Below are 19,155 nucleotides of genomic sequence, written 5' to 3' on the forward strand. Positions count from 1 at the left end.
CCTGGAAACGCGTACTACTACTACGTTTTTCCAGGAATCGCGGCTGTCGCTTGTCTGGAGTTTGGGATAGGTCAGTGAGGCGAGGTGCGAGCGAGAATCCCGAATAAGGAACAAGGATGGGGATAGTAAACGATTAAAAATTAACTTTTCCTTTACACGACGATATCTCGGCAACCGGAAGTCGTATCGGGACAAATGAAAGACCATTTTAAAGGGGAAGGTTGCGCGCTTCTAACAATCTTTCACCCGTCGACCGGAAGTCGTTATCTTCGGAGTTATAGCGATTCAAATTTTTCCTAATTTCAATAGGGTTCAATCGGATTTGAACTCGAATATTAAAAATTACGTTTCCTTTACTCGACGATATCTCGGGAACCGGAAGTCGTATCGGGATAAACGAAGAAGCGTTTTAAAGGGTAAAGTTTCCCGCTTCTAACAATCCTTCACCCATCGACCGGGAATTAATATCCTCCGAGTTAAAGCGGTTTAAAGTTTTCCTAATTTCGATACGGTTTTCATCGAATTTAGAGGTAAAACTTTAATTAAACAACTATCCCGAAGATAAAATTAGTCAAATTTATCGATAGTAAAGGCACGTTTTTGATAATTGTACGTAAAAAAATATAAAAAAATCCAAATTTTAATTCCAATGATGTTAACACAATCGTTAAAAAAAAAGTGTAAAGACTAGCGTGACTAGCGTGTTCTAAAATTTCATAATAGAAACATTACGACACGCGACACGATGCAATAATTAACGCCAATAATACCGCTTCCAGTACCATGTTATTTTACACTTAGGTCAAGGTAAATCTACTTTTTTCTTTTTTTTTTTTTTCTTTTTTTTTCTTTCTCTCCCCTTTAATCCAATCCCATCGGTAAACCTACCATGGATGGTCAGGGCACGAGGCTCGTTTCCATCGCGAAACGCTCGAGGGAGCGAAAAAAAGAACCGCGACCGTATAATAATTCGTGTCCAACCACGTACGCCCCAATGTTTCGCCGTATTTGGCCACCCTCTCGTAAACGCATCGCGCCAAAGCTATTGTAGCTGTGACATTCGCTCGCCGCGATGCTAATTAGTGTCCGACCAACGATTTTTCTCACTTATTCCTGCCCTTTTACCGATCCCTCGCCGGTCATATATACCAAACGCAGCCAGAAACTTTCCACGAAACGAAAGGAAAGTTCTCCTTCTTCGACGCATCGAACGAGACGAAAATTCCTTCCTTCGAAAATTCTCGACGATTACGTACGTTTTGCGCGCGGCAAACGCGGAAGATCGGGCGAGAAGATCAGAAATCGGGGAGAACCGTCGTCCCAAGGATACCCGTCGATTATGCAGGCTTCGTGAGCGCTCATGACCGTAATTTCGCGTCGATCTCTCACGAATATCCCCGCGTGTCGCTCGTAACGAAGCAGATACGATCTCCTCGATCCCCTCTGGCGAAGGAGAGGGGGAAGAAAAAGAAGAAATACCCGGTGGCACCCAAGGTGCCGCCGCGCTCTCCAAGCTCGCGCGTTACACGACGACGACGACGAGGAGGTTGCCTCGATGAGGCCCTCGATAATGGATTCATACGTTCGCGGGGAATACACGGCTAACGACATGCTAATGCTCGCCGCTCGTGGAATTAATGGGGAAACTCGATCGTTCGGGGGATGCGAGATCGCGGACGATGGAACGAGGAAGACGCGGCGTATAAGGACATCCCCCCCTCCTCTCTCCTGTTTCGATCGGGGATCATTACGATCACCCGTGTGAACGTCGAACGAGGAAAACTTAAAGAGACGTGGATAAATGCAACGGATGGCGCGAGGTTGACAGCTTTACCTACGGGGGTTTATTCGGTTATTTCAACTGGGTTTTTTAATCGCCGCTACCGATACGCTTCCGTTGGAACGCTTCTGGCGATGATCGCCTTATTTATCGAATATCCTTGGACGATGGATGATAGTGGCTTTGTCGAGGAATTATTATATGGTGCGTTAAAATTGTATTGGAATATTTGAAAGAAATTAGAGTGGAATTTTGATAAGATTCGAGCAATCGAAGCTCGTATTTTGGGATTAAAGGAGGAGGGATTAAAGAATATATATTTTTCTTTCTATTTAATATATATGTGTATGTATATATGAAATAGAAGGAAACGAGGTCATTTAATCTCTGAAGTGAGTTATATTTCCGTGCAGTTTTAGAATCGTTACTAGAGTTATTATTGGAGTTTTCGTAAAATTCACTAGGTTTTCGCTAGATGTCACCTTCTACCACTTTTTCAGCTCTCGTGTAAGCAACTCATCCGGGGATCGCGTGCGATAATTTTTCGAAATTATCTCTCTGAAGATTAATTATTTAAATTTAAAAAAAAAATTCGTCGACCATTAACGCGTGATTCGATTCGTAAAAGTTTTAGAAAAAAGTGGAGAAAAAAGGCTAATTACACCTTACGAAACAAATCTCGTATCTGTTCGATCAATGGTTTAAAAGGATGAGCACGATGAGCCAGATATATCTTGTTAGCTGGTACAAGTGTGACTACATTCAGAGAATTATATCGGCCTTGAGCGGAGTATTTTATCATAGAATTTACGGGACTTTTACGACCGTTTTATTGACGCTATGATATAGAAAGCTTTTAACTTCCACTTTTTACGGAGTCATCAAATACGCATTAGAATCGGACAAAACACGACGCAGTCGTGTAAAAAAAAATATATTTTCACGCGTCTCTCCACAATTTATTAATTGCCCGATAAAGAAAAGATCGCTTCGAAATGATAACAAACCGAATTAATCCGCTATCAAACGCTATTCTCCCCTCTCGCAATAATCTCTCACGCTATTTCAAAAAAAAAAAAATCCTATTCTCACGATTACCGGGAACAATTAACTCCGTTGCAAGAAGGCGCGCATCCGATTAATTACGACGGAATAATTTTACGTAAGAGGAGAGGTAACGTTTCCCTTCGAAATAAGGGATTTACTGCGATTCGCAAGGTGGTTGCTGGATGCGGCCACGCCCGTCCACGCCGCCTCGACCAAGCATTATCTCGGTTATTCGCGACTAAGAGGCGATAAAGTTTGCTTTATCGTCCCAACGTCAACACACAGGCAAGCGGCGTCATGCACCGCGGTGATTACCTTCGATGCGAGGGAACCTGCAGGGATCCAATCTTGTCGTCGAGGAATCTCCTCATGGCAAACCTGTCCAACGCCTGATCACGTCCGCCGCAGATGCTGCTGTAGTTCATGTAAGCGGACACAGCCACACCCAATCGTTCTTTGCTTCCCCTGAACAGATGCGCGGAATGAGCTTTTCTTCGCCTTCCTCTACGACGGACCTCCCTCTACCATCTCCTCCCCCTCCCCCTCCGTCCGTCCAAAGAAACGAGAGAGAGAGGACTCACCTGGCGTGGAGGACGACCACGCGATTCGGAGCCCCGTTCAGCCAGGAGTCCAGCTCCTTGCACAGGGCGCACAATCTTTCCAAACTGGGCGCCAGACCCTGAGGCCATCCCGCTTCCCTCGTGTTCGGCTCCCCCGCACGACCCGGCGACGAGAGATTGAATATCTGCAAACGGGGATCATCGTCATCAACGAATCCTGATTCTTTCTTCCAAAAATTGGAAAATTTTTTTCGAATTGTTTCACGATTCGATATCATCAATCCTGTTCATAGCGTGATATCGTAAAATTTAACAGGCTTGAAGGAGGAACAAGAGATCCTCTTTTGCATAAGAGGCTGAGATAAAGATAAAAAAATTCGTATAATCCCTTCAAAAATGTGTGTACGAGGCTCTCCGTCGATTACCTGGAATCGATCAAGAGCATCACTTACCTCGGTATTAAGATATTCAGGGATAGCTTATTAATTAATAATATAGCCGATTAGGGCGCGTTATAGGTAGATGGTAACACCGGCAACTACTTATCCTAAGCTGGTTTCCTCCGTTTAATAGGTATTGTTATTATTTGGTAAAAAGAAGAGGCAGGCATTATATCGGTTAAACCTGTCCATTAATCTCGCCGCCCATTCACTCGCCGCTCTCACCATATAATTATCAGCGTGCTTTCCACGCAGAAGAGCGGTGGCGTGTTCCAGGACTCCCTGCGCATCCTCCCTGTACCAGAGCGCGATGATTCTTTCGGTGACGTAACAAAGCTCCATCACTTCCGTAACACGGCCACCGCCTTTCCCGCTTCCTGTCGTCGTCGCGTCCGCCCCGACGCCTGGCGTCCTCGCGGGTGTCGTCGTCGACGAGGACGTCTGAATCTGAAACGCGACAATTTTCTTAATTAATTCCTTTCGGATTTTTCCAATATATTTTTTCGATAAGATACGAATGTATAGAAAGAGAGAGAAAGAGAGAGGGTTTGAGGGATTTCGTTGTGCGTCAAAATTCTCCTGAGAAAGGTTCTTCTCCGGGAAGCGCTCTCAACTATGGTTCTCCTTCCTTTCTTGCTGCGGGAAATAAATTATTTTAAAGGCAGTTTCGAGTGTATGCGATCCGGCTCCGCAAATTGCATTGTATGAAATTCTTCTTGTACAATAACGTTCTGGGGAAGGAAGGATTCGAGAAAATAGTTCACTCCAACCAAGGCAAAACAAATTATTTTAGAGTATGCGCAACCTAGTTTTACAAGATTCTCCTTTTACAAGGAACTTATTGTAAACTGCATTCATCGACTTTGCGTTTCTTTTCTAAGATTAATTTTTAACTACAATTTCGTAAATTACTTTTCTCTATAATACTTCTCCTTCCCCTTTCTCGTCTAAAGAGGAAAGGTACAATTCGTGGGAGCAATTTATGTACACATTATTATCCACCCAAGATTAGCCAAACGATTCGTCCCGAACCGAATTTTACCGATCATTCATAACTCTCGTCTCGAAACTTAATATCGTTTCGAAACGAAACTTTCTTTTTTCTCTCGAAGATGAAGAACCTTGGAATATTTCGGCGCGTAGACGATCCTGACGACCACGTTGTCCGGCATGTCGTCCCTACGGGAATCTCGTAACGAATCGACATCGGTTTGCTCGGCGCTCGAGTCGAAGCGGAGCTTTTATCCTGGCGGGAAGCCGACCAAGAAGGATATGCAAGCACGGCACGCCACGATGCACACGGTGACAGACTACCTCCTATTGTGCGTTCCCTCGATTCCACTGAATTCATTCGACGTCTTTCGCCTCTCTCTCTTCTCTCCTCTCACACAGCTGACGTTTCATCCTTCCTCCTTCCTCCCCCCCCCTCCCCGCCCGTGCAACCATTTCTCTTCTCCGCGTGCACCGTATGATGTAACGAATTCGCCCAGGTAGCGTGACTCGAGTCAAAGTCACGCTCGTCATTAGAGACGCGCGCGCGCGCGCGCGGCGGAGGACGGATAAAGCGGCCAATGGTTAACTCTGCCTCAAGGGCGACGCGGAAAAATCGACCGAGAAATATGAATAAGTTCCTTGTCCGCGAATTGCGCCGCGTCCGCTCCAACGAGCGATTCTCTCGAGTTCGAGGAGAGACGAACGAGCCGACCGTGAATCGTTCCTTTCCACCATAAATCGCGTTCAGAAACCGTGCAAACGAACGACACTTACGTTTTTTTCCGACTGTATTCAGAATATATCGGGATCTCCGATCTCATTAAAGAGAAAAATCATCATCCACGCAGTTCCAGATCTAACGAACTCACTGGATCTCGATATTAACGCGCGTTCATTCTCGATTATCTCAAGTATCGTAGTATATAAGCGCGAGGGGACAATAATGACGTTAATTCTAACCTCCTCGACTCGAAGTTTTCTCGAATTAATAGAAAGAAAGAAAAGGAAAAAAGGAAGAAAGAAAATACACCGATAATTCTTCCGTTATATCGCGAAAAATATCGTATCGCGGGAAATTCCAACAATAATTTTCAACGATAAATCGTTATCGTTAGAAGAAAATTACTTACTGTCAAAGGATCGATAAAGAATCGTTCCTTTAAAGTAATCCAAGAAATCCCACCTCCTATCTCTCCGAAACGTTCATTTCCCTCATCTCTCGTCCCTCTCGCGCGCGGGACAATTCATCGGGGCGAGTGAGTGAGAAAAAGGCGGCGCGTAACGATATCGCGCGAAACGGGTTGAATGAAAAATCAGGCCGACGATATTATCGACTTGCCAGCGCGAATATCTCCCGAATGATACACCAGGGATTCTCGATCTCGCATAATCGACGGATGATCGCATGATCTCTCGAACTCCTCCCCCCCGACTCGATCTTCGAATCCTAAGCGAGCAACACGCGAGAAACACGAAGGACGCGGCGGCGGCGGCGGCGGCGAGGCACGACAGCTGCGGTAAGACTGTAATGGCAATTTCACACGTGAGGCCGAAGGGAGGGATTTATGATCGTCCGCGACAGAGCGAAGCTGGCTGCGAATCCGCCAGAGAGAGAGAGAGAGAGAGAGAGAGAGAGAGAGAGAGAGGCGAGCCGCGTTACGATCCCATAAACGTATTTTTAGGCACCTTCCTCTTTCTCTCGCTTCGTCTTGGCTCGATATCCGCTCGCTTCCGCGCCTCTTTTGACTCGCCACTCGGCTACTCGATGCCTCCTCCTTTTCCTCCTTCTCCCTCCCTCTCTCTCTGACTTCTTCGAGGCGGAATCGTTAAATTTTCCATTTACCACGTGGACGGGCGGAAGTATATTTGAATAAATTTCCCGTAGGAAGGGGAGATGAATGGAAATTAGATCGAAATTGCACGGCCAAATTGTCCGAATTATTGAATTGTTATCGCGAAATAATGGGAAAGAGAAGGGAAGAAAAAGGAAGGAAGAGGAAAGGAGGAGGAGAATTATAGATTTTTTAGTGTTTCTTTCTTCTCTCTCTCCCGTTGATAAAATTATCTGTTAACGAAATTTTGACGAATTAATTAGAAATTAGGAAGGAAACGAGAACGAAAGAATCGAGGAATTAGAAATAATTAAACGTGCACGTGTTTCGTTCGTTTCGATACCAGAGGCCGCCACGATCCAGACGTACCGCGAGAAGCATTTTTCACGGAAACAGACATTTTTCGCTCCTCCCTTGCTTACTACTCGTTACTATTAACGTTACGTGTATGCACAACGCAGCTTCAAACGCGCGCGGATAATTCGAAACGGCTTGTTTCCATTCCAGGAAAGGAAGTTTAGAAGAGATCGTATCCCTCTAAATAGAAAAACGGATGAGAGAATATCGTTTTTTTTAATCGATCTCTGTTTACGTACGGGATTTTTCTAGAATCTCTTCGTGTATAGGATACATAGGCCGTGGCATACACTAGGAAGTAATTATTATTCGGGGGCGTGAATGGAGCGTCGTGCCGGTAACGTCAATTATCGTTAATCCGCGTAATTGCCGGTCGGCTAATTTCTAATTGCAAGCAAAGGGAGAGAGAGAGAGAGAGAGAGAGAGTGGGTTTTATCGTAATCGACTTCTTTCCGCCCCGATGTGTGTACTCCTCGTTAACATCGTCGAGATCCGATCGATACAGGAATGTTTCGCCAAAGATCCAATGGTAAATTCCAAACTTATCGGAATTCTCTGTTATTGCAAGGCTCTCTTTCCTCTCCCCGCTATTTCTCGCGAGAGGTTATTAAATCTCGATCAGATTCAAATTACTCGAATTCTCTTCTCGACTCGAGTTTTTTACTCTCATTAATCATTTATCAATCATTTCCAATTACGCGAAATACGAGCACGTAATTTCGTAGAAGTTGAAACGGAGAAAGTTGAAACGGGACACGAGTTACAAGGTAACGCAAATATTCAATTTCTGATTGATATCCCCAAACCAATTTCCTCCCTCATTATCCCATGCAAATTAACCCGTTCCCTTATTTCCAAATTAATTCGATTAATTTACACCGATTCGAATTAATCAAAATTTCCAAATTCGAAACGAACCTCCAAGTTGAATTTAGATTTGAAACGATATTAAACGATTGGGAGGAAAAAAATAGAAACAGCTAAAAATAGAAAGTTTCTATCCGTAACGCGTGTATCTCCACATCCGAGCGTTACGTTCAACGCAACGTCGAGCGACGCGAGAAATCGATAGACCAATTTTGCAATAAATTTCCAAGCCGTTAGCCACGATTGGCCATTGAGGGACGATTCGTCGCGACAATCGGTAATAACCAGTTACGAGCAATTGTCAGAATTCTCCCTCGATCACGCCGCGTTCAACATTCCGCGTGCAACACACACGTATATATATTTTCGCGAGAACGGCCGCGGCACGAAGTTGGACAAGGGTTACGAGAATGCATTTATATACGGGCGACGTCAATATACTTGGGATTATCTCCATGGAGGATCGGATCTCTCTCTTTCTTTCTCTCTAGGAAGAACGTTGGGTACGGTGAGCTAGCTTACTGCCATTTTACCGAATAATTTTCTCCGGTGTCGAGACGTTAACGCGTAAAAGATGGCAGCCTGCTGCCTACCGACCTATCCGCTGCTATGATTTCCAAACCAGTGGAAAGAAAGAGGAGAAGGAGAAGGGAAAAATTCTACTAATAAAGCGTAAAACATTTCCCTCGCTTCTCGGATTCGTTTTTCATTCCCTTCGGGTTTAAAACTTCTTCTAAAGTTGTTGCGTTATCCAAGATAGTTATCGCAAATGTATATATCGCTCGGTAATAACAGTGTCCTCGTTTAAAAAATGGGAAAAATAAGCGTATAAAATTAGTGGAAAATTGTAAACCTATTCTTTGCTCGTATTTTTTATGAAGAGAATCGAGGATTCGTTATAAGGCTTTGGGCACATCTTTCGTGTATTATAAGAGATCCATTTTTTCCACGTATCCCATAAATACACATCCTTTTGTAGTTATAGTTACAACTTTTCAATTTTTTCAAACATCTCCGTTTCCCCTAATTTCCTATCTATAAAATTACAAAATCAAACTCGTGAAAGTAATTCAATGTTCGATTTGAGAATGAATATTTCGAGAGGACTTGGCTAGAATATTTTTCAATTTTCGATCCCAAACAAACCGGAATAATAAAACTTTTTATACGAAGCCAGGCCTCGAGCCGTCGAAATCCCATCTATCGTCGTAACGATTACGTACGATGCAAATGATTTGATACGTGTGTACGCCCCGAAGGGTAATTTCGTAGGCGAATCGTAGGACTCGTAGCCGCGGTTCAATTTCGCATGGCCGATCGTTCGAATGAATCGTCGAATCGCGGGTGTAGCTGGAGGAACGCTTGTTCAGACGGGCACCGTTTCGAATGTAAATAGGTCCCGGCCGTGTTTTCCCGCGGAATAAATGAAGCCACGGGCCTGATGTAATCGACTCTGCTCCTCCAACGTGACGAGCGTATACACACGCTTCCTCCCACGTATCACGATCGGTTTGTTTTAATATTAAATATTTAGAGAGGGCGGGCTTGCGAATCGCGGCCTTTCTTATCGGCCGCAACGATAAGCCACGTATATATAGCTTGGCGATCAACCGGCCGTTTATTTCCATCCACTTGTTTCTTCCATCTCGAAAGGCAAAAGTTGTTCGCGCGAGAAAATTTCACGCGGGACAAAGAGGGAGTGCAGGGAGCAAATTTCGAATCGGTTCATTAGCGGAGCTGGTTAGTAATCGAGATTCCGATGAATAATTTATGAGAGCCGGCGTGGATGAGAGCAATTTTCGAAGGAGAGACAAAAATTCTCGTTTCGTCTGCAACATCTATCGGGATTCGAGATGATTTACGGTAAAATGTATAGCTTATACACACGCGTGGAGTGAATCATGGATAGAGAAAAAAAGAGAGAATAGGGAAATTTTATTTTTCTTTACCTGTTGTTGCTGCTGCTGCTTGCTTCTCGAGATGGTGTTAACATTCTTCGGTTGCGCCTCGTAACCCCCATTATGCTGCAAAAAGGGAAAGAAATGAATTATAAAAAGATCCTCGGCTTGTGCCTCGAGCGGACGAAGGGAACACGAGACGAAGAGGGGAAGGAGAGAGAGAGAGAGAGAAGGGATAGAAAAAGAGAAAACGGGTATTCGTAACCGAAGGAATTAAGGGCGTCGCGAAAGGAAATGGGTTGCCCGTCGCGTTACGATAACAAATGCCGGGGCGTAAATCATTTCCATTGTTCGAATGGCTGAAAACAGCTGTTGCGTAAATTCGAGCCGAAGCGAGGTACGCGTCCGATAATAAACACCATCGATTCCCATCTACGTAAATCTCTGTGAAAACAAATTTCCGCTATCGCGGTAAATCTAAAAAAGGGATACGCGGATCTTTAATTTAACTCCTTTCGATTACGAAATCGTCCTATAATTTTTCCCTGTCCTCGTGTAGAAATATTCGAGAACGGGCGCAGGAAGATTGAACGAGGAGAGGAAGCAACCCACGCACCTCGCTCTCTATATGGAGGGCAGTGTGCCAAACCGTGAATGCGATACGATGCAAAAGGGTCTCGGTCTCCTCCCGCAGTGGTGTCTCATCCTTGAGGTTATTGTTCACGGTGTCCTGCCTCGTGTCACCGCAACGGCAGCAATTTGCTCGTAGCCAGACGCGCGACAGCGAGCTACTGTTCGAGTTTGTCATGCTCGTTTGGATAAGGGATCCGATGCGATTCAGAAACCTTTAATATCTCCTGATATATATGCATATATATATATGTATTCCTCCGTTTCGATCACGTGTAATTTATAGAACGATTATCGATTCGATTCGATTGTCGATTACTCATCTCTTTTCAAAATATTGTTATATATCAATGAAGATCGTGGAAATGTTGATCGTGGAAGAAAAGTGTGGGACGAAAAGTCTCGACGAAAGAAGTCGAAGACGAGCCACGTGTCGTGTCGTACGCCGTTGACTGGCGTGCTGGTTACGAACGGTTCCGCAGCCACCGCCTTCACTTTTCCTCCACCGTCTTCTTCTCCGCGTTTCCTCGCGAGAAACCTCTGCCAACAACTATGTATCATCGACCAACATCACCCCTGTTAATCTCTCGGCGCCTGTCAGCCGCGTCTCTATCGCGCCTCTTCCGTTCGCCAGATAGAAAAAGGAGAAACGATCGCATCTTTCGAACCAACATCTACGAACCATGTATCCACCATGTAGGAACTCGTTTCTCAATCGAACCTTCTCTTCACCCACGAACTCTTCTCCCCTTCTTTCTTCTCCAATATCGAGGCACCGCACCAATCAATTTTCCATCCACCGAATAATCTTCCTTTATCGATCACACGTAAAGATCCATCGATCCATCTCCCTCGTTCCCATCCATTTATCGTTAAAAAATCAACGATCTACTATTATCCTCCGTTACTAATTATTTCACACGCCTCTTCAAGGTCTACCAGCTCAAGGTCACCGAGCCACCCTCAGCTGAACGAACGCTCGACGCTCCTCCACTTCGCAGTTCCAATTTTCGTTCCAATCGGGACGAGAACCACCTCCTCTTCCTCGCCTCCCTTTACCAGCGATCGACACCTCGATCTGTGAAAGGAATTTGCCGAGAAGAGAAAGAAAGGATCACGCGACCTGGGTCAACCGGCACGAAACCGTCTGCGCCGCACGGGAGCCGCCCCGGCGCTGCGCCCGTACAGAGGGATGAAAGCCTGCATCTCCTGCTCCGTGCCACGTCCGCCGAGCCAGCAGGGGTTGCGAAGGAGAGGGGGGGTGTACGTAACCATGGAGACGAGAACCAGCGTCCCGTGTTTGCACGCAGGCCTGGTCCTGCGCCGCGGATGTGCACAGGATCCGCGCGGTGCGCGGCACAGGGAAAAAGGGTTCGAGTTTCGAGGTTGTAGGTCGAGTGCCACTCCCTGTAAATATAATTACTTGGCCAAGTTGTCGCACACCCGTGAAATTCGATGCCTCGTCTCCTCGAGCTTCCACGAGCTCGCGGGATTTAACGGAGGACGGAGGGTTGCGAGGTTTTTCATTTTCGAGAGGAATTGGTGAGCTGGAGTCGACAAGGTTCGAAAGGAGCGGCAGTTTCGCGGGACGATTTCGAGACGAGAAGATTCCTTCGGAGAAGGAATTTTTAACACAATTCTCTCTTTTCTGTCGTTCGTTTTTTTCGATTTTATTGGAGAATTAAGTGGAAAGGATAAAAGGAAATGCTTTTAGAAACGATTGGAGATATCACGCAAATTATATAATTTAATATTGGATCAGTTTGTTATGGGGAAAAAGGATCCTACTTTCACGGATTCCAATTTATTTTAAATTTATTCGAGATAAATTATCGATACCTTCGCGTGCCTCTCAACTCTTGGAATATCAATTTCAAGCTCGACTTAAAATTCCACGGACTTTTATATACTTTCTTTCCATCGTCGAAAAAAAAATGGGATAACTCGTCGAGAAGGTATATATTGATATATCGAAGCGTCGATAAATAAAAAACGACTGAAATTTCCATTTCGGGCATAATGTTTCTCCGGACATTCTTGGACGAAATAATATTTTTTAGGTATTCAAGAGTGGACGCTCGGCAAGGAACAATGGACGAATATTTTTCACGACTCGCTCGAAGACATTTAGCACGAGAATTGAAACTAAATTGGCCACTGGCTGGCTTCCCGCTCGAACACGGCGGACAAGAGGAATATATTTTACGGGGCGATAAATCACTTTAACTAGCCCATAGGCTTTCGCGGTTGGAACACCGGTTTTATACCAGGACTAGATGGTTGGATAAATAGACGCGTGTCCTTGTCCGGCGAGCCGGCGCGAATAAAGATGCGAAACGTGGTAATTCAGATTCACGGTATCGATAATTTAAGCGGTAGCCACGAAAATACCAAAGCCAAGGGAGGGTTGGATATAAGCGATTTTTATCTTCCCTCGTGGCAATATGATTCTATAAAGTCCGGCCAGGTAATGTGGTTCGCCGCTGTCGGGGCCCTCGCGCAGCGCAAAACCGATAAATCAACCGGCCAATTTTAACATCTAAATTCTCGGAAATATACACACGTGTGTTAAGAGGGAGAAAAAGATTGGATTATTGTGCAACACGCTGCGAGGAAATATTATTAAACCGTGGACAAACCGCGCTTTCTCGAGAGGAAGGTATTCGGGGATAAAGATATTCCGAGATAAATACTTTTGATTCGAAGAAAATAAACGGCCCTTGTCCTCTCCGAGTCGAGTAAGCTTCTCCAAAGAGAAGATTTGCAAGGGAAAAATTGAACGAGATTCGTAGAGGTGTATAATATAGCGCTTTTGCACGGTGTAAGCGTGAAGGTTGACGGAGGAGGGAATTTTTTAACAGCGAGGAATAGGTAATACAGCGAATCAAGCCGCCAGGCGGACGGATTGCTTAGCTGGCGGCTCGAGTTTCGAATTGGAAACGGTTTCTGTTGGCCTGTTCGGGTTCGAGGCAGATGAAACTTTAAAAAATGCAAATTCGGGCCAGGAAATTCGCATATTAAATTCGAGCGTCCCGACGTGGCGGCGACGTTTAACCTTCTTCGATGTTAATTAGCCACGTCCACGAATGGAATATAATTTTAGTCACGCGTGACACCGTGTTACATGCGTGCCATTTAAATGAAACGGAGAGTAGAGGACCTTTCACGAGAGACAATCTATTAATAAAAAAAATAAAATTCAAAACTCCCACAAATATATTCGTATCTGTTCTCTCCAGAAACGAAAATATTCAATAAATATAGTTGAAATATAATTTTGTTAAAATAGAAACAGCGAATATATCGAAATCGTGGAATATCTCCAAAGAGATTTCTCGAGAATTTCGCGCGGAAATATCGGAATAATTTAACAAACGTGAAAGAGACAAAGCTGCTCGGGCAAAGGAAAGGACCCGATTGGCTAATACCGACTTAATTGACTTATGCCCTGTAACGAACCGCGCATTACGATCGAGAATCACGTCGAACGAGAGCACAGCTGCGAGGAGGAATCGCCTCGATACGATCGTGACTCGTCCTATGAGGAAAGAGTCAAAATAACATTGGACGAGTCGGAGGAGTCACGTCGCGGTTACATCGATGGATAAATTGCGAAACGTAGATGAAAATCGACCGATCGACTATTTAAATTTAAACGAGAGGTTTATCGAATCGCGTGAAATTCGTCTCACGATATCTCTCTCTCGTATCCTAATTAAAATTTCTATCTTCGAGGACACCGAAAACCACGATGCGATATTCTCGACGCGACGCGAAGATTTCGAGGATCTCGAAAATCTCGAAATCGAAAAGAAGAATGAAAAGGGACGAGGAGAATTTCTGATACATCTGGCAAACAAGCTGTCGATTCTCTCTCGTCGTCGAGGAGGACAGTTATTCGAAACTTGCCACGAATGCAAAGAGGAAACAATCGACTCAACAACATCGCATCCTTGACTGAGACAGGAAACTTCGCGCCGCTATAGTGTAATACTTGCAAGATTTACACGCGCTTAATGACCGATACTTACGCAACGCCTCGTTTTTTTTTCCTTCTTTTTTTTTTTTACGCGAGCCGACAAACACTTCTCTCTCTCTCTCCCTCTCTCCCACTCCTCGTGTACTCTTCTATGATCTCATAGGAAACGATAATCTTCCAGTTCATCGTTATAAATATCCATTCTCGTTCGCTCAAGATTCAAAGAAACAACGCTGAAGAAAGAAAGCAATATATCGAATTCTTTCATTCCCCTCCTTCGATTATTTCTTCCTTTCTTTCTCCGTCGCGCGTCCTCGACGAGTTTTACGCGGACGTACGTACGTACGTAGGCGCAATATAATACCCGATAGAGATCGTAGAGAGAGCGAAAGAAGCACGCGTTTTATCTGAAGAAGCTTCGCTTTATCTCTGACCCATGAACCTTCGCGTGAACCAGCCGGTTTCTACCCTCTTCTACACGCTCTCCTCCAACACGCTGGACACGATCATCGTCTTGGAAATTTATGAACCTGTGACAAATTGCTTTATTATTCGTCGTTTGTGTGTCGTTTGAAAAAAAGAAGGAAAGAGAGAGAGAGAGAGAAAGTGTAGGTTTAATTTCTATATTATAGGCAGTCGAGTATAGGCAAAGGTTACGATAAACTCGTACGGATGGAAACTTGATATTTTCTCAGCCAAGAAATGCGTTTACCCGTAGTTTTCAGCGGACTCAACATTGTAACGGCATTTCGGCTCGCATTCCTTGGAAACGCGATCTCTTTAATTGTCTCGAGCGATGCGCATCGCTCGGTTTTATTAAAACCTTTGAACCATGCTCTCCGCTCCAACTAATCCAATGCAGGACACCGAGTACATTCCTTCCAATTAATTCTCCAATTCTTCCACTTTCCATTTCGTTAATGCAGAAACAAATGTTAATTGTGCTCGTCCATCGGGTCGACTGGCATTCGTGTCGAATGCAAAGCGAGCGAATAAATCGTGTCTCGTGCGCGCGAGAAAGATCGGAAAAATCCGAGGGAACGAGACGAGTCGAAGGTTTCGAGTGAAATGATTTCCAAGATTTCAGATTAGATTTCTCGTCCAAGAATGGACGGACAGGGGAATGGAAAGTTCATAGGTAACCGAGTCGATGCATGCGATCATTCCAGTTTCGATTCCAGTTTCCTGGACCGTCGCCAGTTATCGAAATTTCCTTCTGTTGTGCGTTTCTGTTGTAAAAAAGATGGGATAAAAAGGGATCCGTCTATCTTAAAACTACGCGGTCCATTACACAGTTTCTTCTCAAGAGCGAGCATCGCGCTCTTGGATGGACTTGGATCGCGACCTATATGACGTGTTCGCGAGTTCGCGTCGACGTAATTGGCTTCAGATAATCTTTTCGGAGGACGGCGTTAAATCTTCTCTCTCCAATCTCTCGGATCTCTTTCTGAAATCAAGTCACGATTTCGTAAAATGTATATTTTTAAAGAACGTAATTCCTCTCCTTTCCTCTTCGACGCGTTCTAAATTGAATATTTTATATAAAATACTTTTTCTTAAATTCGGCTCCATTTCTCAAGCAATATTTTCCTATTCGATCCTATTCTTCTCGAGACTTTATTGCCTCAGAGTTGAAATTCTGATCGATCAAATCGACCGATTTCGTAAAGAAAAGCGCAATACTCTTTCTTAATAACTGGTTCAGCCAAGATTATCACACGGAAATTCTAAGCGTGCAATTACCGCAGCGTAACAACCGATCGCAAAGTTCAAGGTCTCGATCGTATGACGTTCTCGCTCGATAAACGAGCCTTATTAATTTCTTCTTTTCGAACTATTATTAATATTTATACCCTCACGTTGGGATTGACGTCACGTTGGGAAAAATCGCTCCCCTTCCCAATCGTTCTCGAACAGGGCAGTTTCTCGAATCAAAGCGCGGCGATAAATCAAACCGAACGCTGGCGAATAATAACGTAGCAATAGTGCAACGACGGTGTTTCTACCACGACGACGACCAAGACGACGACCACGACCACGACTTATTAAATTTGCGCCAGCAATTGTGTCAACAACAGTCGTTACACTGGTTTATTCGTGGTTCGCGACGTCGCTGCCAGCCGAGCAGGGAAATGTACTTCGGCAACGATTAAAAAATCCGGGATTAGATTGTAGACGAATTAATATGGCATCTGGCGTGCGCACACGGATCAAACAAGGGCACACCACGTTACGCCGCACCGTTGCGCATGCATACGCATGCATACGGGATCATAGGCAATTGCTGGCCGCTGCTTGTCACAATCTGTTCAAACGACATGGCTCGCCTACTTCGACGTACAACTGGAACACACCTAATATATATATATATTTATATATATATATGCATGTCTGTTGAGAACAATTTTCCAGCTTCGTTCGTACGTTGAATCCCATTTTATTATGACTGACGAACGATAAACGACGATCGAACGCGCCGGATAAAAAATCGGCCGTCGACAAAGAGCCCCTCCTCTCTGAATAACACACGCCGTTATCAACTTCCTGATATGCACAAATACTCGAGTATCGAGTCGGCAGTTTCAATGAAAAGTTCCTTCGCGCGTCGTAAACGTCCTCCTCGTATCTTCGAGCGGAGAGAGAAGCTCGCCGAGCCGACACGAGAGGCGAGTCTTGATAAATCTTTCTCTCTCTCTCTCTCTTTTCTGGAGAGAAAAAAAGGGGAAGAAAAGGAAAAACGAGGTCGTGGACGAGAAAAGGATCGTAGGATTCTCCGGTTCGTCGGATTGAATCAAGTTTCGAGCGCGCGAATAGGATGCAATAAAGTTTGCACGTATCGCGTGCATGCATTGGGAACCAGATACGTCGCGTCAAGTCGATGAACTTGAGGGACTCAACGAACTGGTACCCCTCGAACAAGACCATACACGTGCTAAACTGGTTTCCTCGCCAACTGTGCCTCTCCTCGATTCCGTCTGTTACAGCGTGGTAATCGGCCACGACATTAGGCGAGCACATCGGCCGAATCACAGCCTGCCTCCGTGTAACGTTTCCTCTTTTTCGTTCGAGGGGGCCCATCGATTAGCTAGCTGGACCGCGACAACTTGTCCTTCGTTATCCGTAAATAAACGCCCCCGTGCCTTGTCCCGAGGAAACGCCTTCTCCTACGCGAATCCGTCCACCGACAGAGTTGTTCGCACTCGATCCTCCTCGATGGACGGGCAACGAAATTCTTGCGCGTGTCGTGGATCGTTTGCCAAATGTTCGCCAACGCGTATTTCGGATACGATGGATGCAATACAGAGAAGGGGAGGGGGAAAGATTTATTCTTTCATTCAGCTTCGTTTTATCGTTCATTTATGATTCAAGGCGCTTCTAACGTTATCGAGGATGATGTAACGATCCGTGACTTTTTACGTACGCGGAATTTCTTCTCGAAAGATGTTAAAAAGATGGTGTCGAAAATCTTCTCGCTATTTTTTCGTTAATTCAACAGCAACGTATATCCGGCCAAGATTTCCACAACCCCTCTCCTCTTCTTCTCCTTCTCTTCTTCTAAAGCGGGTGCGAACGGATCGCTTCCACGGTTATTCCGTCCTTCGAGATCTCGCGCGTCCCCCCTCCTCATCCCTTATGTTCTCGTGTTACACCCGTACACACATGATACACGCGCACTTCCGCGAAAGAGTCACTCGACGCCGCGCTTTTTTCCGTCCGCGCGTTGGAAAAGGTGGCGGCGGCGGCGGCGACGCTTCCTGATTCTCGCGTTTCCCTTCGCGGCGGTTTCACGCGTACGCGCGCCCAGGAACTCGACTCGAGAAATCCTACGATGAAATCCATCCCCGTGAATGAACGAAACGAGCGATCGCCAACTTCCCTCGTTAAACCTCCCTCCTCGTCCCTCTTACGTTTCTTCCTACGTTTCGATCGCAACGGTTAAGAATACATGCACGTAAAAAAAAAAAAAAAGGAAATATTGTAAAATTACGGGATGTTTAACGGGATAAGTCTCTTCTCCCTCGTAATTCAATTTAACCAGGCGGCGAGTTATAATTTACTTTCCGTAATACGGTTTCCGAGAGGCGAGTTCCACCTCTCAGAACGGGGAGCAGTAGTGCGCTGGTCGCTTAATTTGTTCGAGAACTTGCAACTATCTTGCGTCGACACGTCCCTCCTTCGGTTAATTGTTGAGTCGCATCTCCTTTTGCACGTCGGCCGACCGACTATGGGCGAGGGAGGAGGAGTGGGCAAGTTTCAAGGATGGGGACTAGCGTTTCAATCCAAGTGTGGAGAGAGGCGTGGAAAGGGGAGGAGCAGGTCCGAAGGAAGTTTGCCAGGGATAGGAAGTTGGCGATACGATTGTTTGACACAAATTGTGGAGCGGAGTTTTAAAACGAATCGCCTCCAAACACCTCCAAGGGTGGAAACTTGGAATTTGTAACGAGAGGATGAAATACACGGGAAGAGGATCGAAAGTTGTACCCTAATTTCCTCTTCTCTCGTTCCAAAAGCGGTTTTAGAATGAAACTTTTCCTTTTCCGTCGTTTGTCTCTTCTTTTTTCGCGGAACCTCTATCGTTTCCCAATCCCCCTCTCCTTCTTTTTCTTAGTTACGAAACAAAATTTCGAAATCTCTCTCTCTCTTCCTCTCTCGAAATTCGACGCACGATATAATTTAATACGCGCTCACGTTTCACGAACACGAAACACGTTGCGACTGCGAAACGCGTAGAAAGAGAGAAAGAGAGAGACAGGGAGAAAGAGGGAGAAAGA

General features: G+C 45.1%; 1 protein-coding gene and 1 non-coding gene across 17 annotated transcripts in view; both read right to left on the reverse strand.

Annotated features, from left to right (window-relative positions):
- The window catches only part of LOC408429 (tensin-1), a 147,194-nt gene that overhangs the window by 30,548 nt on the left and 97,491 nt on the right, over positions 1–19,155 (reverse strand). For 14 of the 16 annotated variants that reach the window (XM_006560362.3, XM_006560361.3, XM_006560369.3 and 11 more), the window contains 4 exons: positions 9,826–9,900; positions 4,053–4,274; positions 3,409–3,572; positions 3,143–3,292 (listed from right to left, as the gene is read on the reverse strand). In XM_006560362.3, the coding sequence (XP_006560425.2) occupies positions 3,143–3,292; positions 3,409–3,572; positions 4,053–4,274; positions 9,826–9,900 (611 nt within the window). Of the gene's footprint in view, positions 1–3,142; positions 3,293–3,408; positions 3,573–4,052; positions 4,275–4,948; positions 5,071–9,825; positions 9,901–10,390; positions 10,598–19,155 lie in introns of those variants that run through there. The other 2 variants (XM_006560370.3, XM_016915781.2) reach the window with 2 other exon arrangements.
- Mir6056 (microRNA 6056) lies at positions 18,221–18,298 on the reverse strand. Its single transcript, NR_127331.1, has one exon. It is a non-coding gene; the product is annotated as a microRNA 6056 (primary transcript).

Source organism: Apis mellifera, linkage group LG13 (genome assembly GCF_003254395.2).
Source record: "Apis mellifera strain DH4 linkage group LG13, Amel_HAv3.1, whole genome shotgun sequence".
In the NCBI taxonomy this organism is placed as follows: domain Eukaryota; kingdom Metazoa; phylum Arthropoda; class Insecta; order Hymenoptera; family Apidae; genus Apis; species Apis mellifera.